The 2,323-nt window shown below is 44.7% G+C and overlaps 1 protein-coding gene across 1 annotated transcript; it reads left to right on the forward strand.

The window, feature by feature from the left end:
- Positions 1-894: 894 nt before the first annotated feature.
- Positions 895-1,995, forward strand: LOC311149485 (olfactory receptor 4F6-like; the record flags this gene model as incomplete). The annotated part of the gene is made up of 1 exon (XM_084186677.1): positions 895-1,995. The coding sequence occupies one exon, from the start codon at positions 895-897 to the stop codon at positions 1,993-1,995; it is 1,101 nt and encodes a 366-aa protein (XP_084042803.1).
- Between the last annotated feature and the right edge of the window lie 328 nt (positions 1,996-2,323).

Below are 2,323 nucleotides of genomic sequence, written 5' to 3' on the forward strand. Positions count from 1 at the left end.
AGTCTTTCATTCTGTGTTTACTTCCAATTGAAGCAAAAGTGTTCTGGTTAGATTTTGCATTGACATAATGAACCCATATTATTTTATGCTCAACGTAATCTATAAAAAAAATGTTTAGAAAAAAAAAAAAAAAAAAAAAAAAACATTTGTAAAGTGGTTGCCCCACTGGCTATCATAAGGTAAATGCACCAATTTGTAAGTCGCTCTGGATAAGAGCGTCTGCTAAATGACGTAAATGTAAATGTAATGTAAATGTAAGCTGTGTAAATGATTGCTTTCAGGGTTTATTCATAAAGTGATTGCGCTGTCACATTGTTAGACATAATAATCTATGCCATACAATGCATTGATCTTGAATAAACATCAATCATTTGATGTCTTGTGTTGTTGTTATTTTCATGGAGATATTTTTACTATCATTATTTATTATCATACCAACGAATATCAATGAATAACCTAAATATTGAGCCATCGATATAGCGTTTTTACAATTTGAGTGGAGTCTAAATGTAGCATATAGACTGATGCCATGTTTCTTTGCGAGAAAATAGAGAGAGAGAGAGAGAGAGAGAGAGAGCGAGAGAGAGAGAGAGAGAGAGAGAGAGCGAGAGAGAGAGAGAGAGAGAGAGAGAGAGAGAGAGAGAGAGAGAGAGAGAGAGAGAGCGAGAGAGAGAGAGAGAGAGAGAGTATAAAGTAGTCAAGATGTGTTTTAGCCTCATAAATTCTTTTCTTTGCGAGAAAATAGAGAGAGAGAGAGAGAGAGAGAGCGAGCGAGAGAGAGAGAGAGAGAGAGAGAGAGAGAGAGAGAGAGAGAGAGAGAGAGAGAGAGAGAGAGAGAGAGAGAGAGAGAGAGTATAAAGTAGTCAAGATGTGTTTTAGCCTCATAAATTCATCATGAATTCCACTCAGATGTTCAACCGCTCGGGTCCATGCGATGCACATACTTTTGACAACGGAACGGAAGAAGACAACCACAACTTCGACCTTGGAGGTTGCCTTTTTTTGTTCATATTGCCATATGATGCGGTAGTCAATGTGCTTGCTTTTGTTTTTTCAATACTCACAAGCATCTCTTTGGCTGTGAACGGATTCACTTTGTTGGGACTGAGACACTCGGAGGACCTGTCTTGGGAGCCACGCTACGCCCTGCTGAAGAACTTGATTCTGAGTGACATGGTGCAAACCATCAATTTGGGCCCCTTTGTGACCCACTGCTTACTGCAGAGAAGCACAATGAACTTTGACACCTTTTGCCTCCTCCAGTATTTCACCGGCAGCGTCTGCATCTTCAGCAGCCTCATCACCATCACCTGCATGGCCATTGAGCACTACCTGTATGTGTGCCATGCCCTCCACTACCTGTCCATCATCACCCCACTGCGCCTTCGCCTCACGGTCGGCCTCACCTGGGTCGTGTCCGTCAGCGTTGGCTGCATTAACGTCACCCTGCTACACCAGGGGAAGGGGGAGTATGGTACAGCAACCTCTGGACTCATATGTGAGCCTGACATCGTGGAACAGCACATGGGCTTCCCCAGGGTAGCGGCTATCACCCGCAAGCTGGTGGGCTTCATCCTCACCCTGCTCTGCCTCCTCAGCTACTTCTTTGCCTATGTGCGGATTCACCAGAACGCCCGCGACGCTGTGGTGCCCTTCAACATGGTGAACAAGCGGGCACGCAACACTGTGCTGTTCTACGGTGGGATGCTGTTCCTGCAGCTACTCCCTATGTTCCTTAAGATCACCTCAGATGCTCTGTGGGAGCTGGAGGGCACAGGGGCCATGATGGCCCCCCTGACTGCCCCCTCTGGGGCTGGGCCCTCACTGTCAACTGGAACTGTGCACATCTCTCTTCTAATTATCATAATCATAACACCCTGTATCAATCCAATAATCTATGGCATTTGTCATTGGGAGGTGCGTCAGGCACTGTTCAGACTCTTCTGGTGGAAGGGCGAACGCCCTGAGCTGGAGCTGGAGCTTGAAAGGATGTAGGTGAGGTCACAGCACAGGGCAGGTGTGTTTGAGTGAGGCAGGGGAGAGCTGGGAGAGGGGTCTCCCAGATATGGCAGCTGAGGAGAGGGACGATGAGATGCATTCAATTTGGAAGGAGCCATAACATATTTCGTCAGCCTTGATACATAAGCTACTGCTGTTTTATAGTTATTTTCCTCAAGTGAAACAAGGTCAGGTGGTTTTCAGATTATCACATCTGTATTACTTAACATTATACACTTGTTTTTTCTTTGAATAAAATTAAACATGTTTTTAAAACAAATCTGTTGTCGTGAGAATTGTGAATAGTTGTATTTCTGTTATGAAA

Source organism: Coregonus lavaretus (genome assembly GCF_964263955.1).
Source record: "Coregonus lavaretus genome assembly, chromosome: 22".
In the NCBI taxonomy this organism is placed as follows: Eukaryota; Metazoa; Chordata; class Actinopteri; order Salmoniformes; family Salmonidae; genus Coregonus; species Coregonus lavaretus.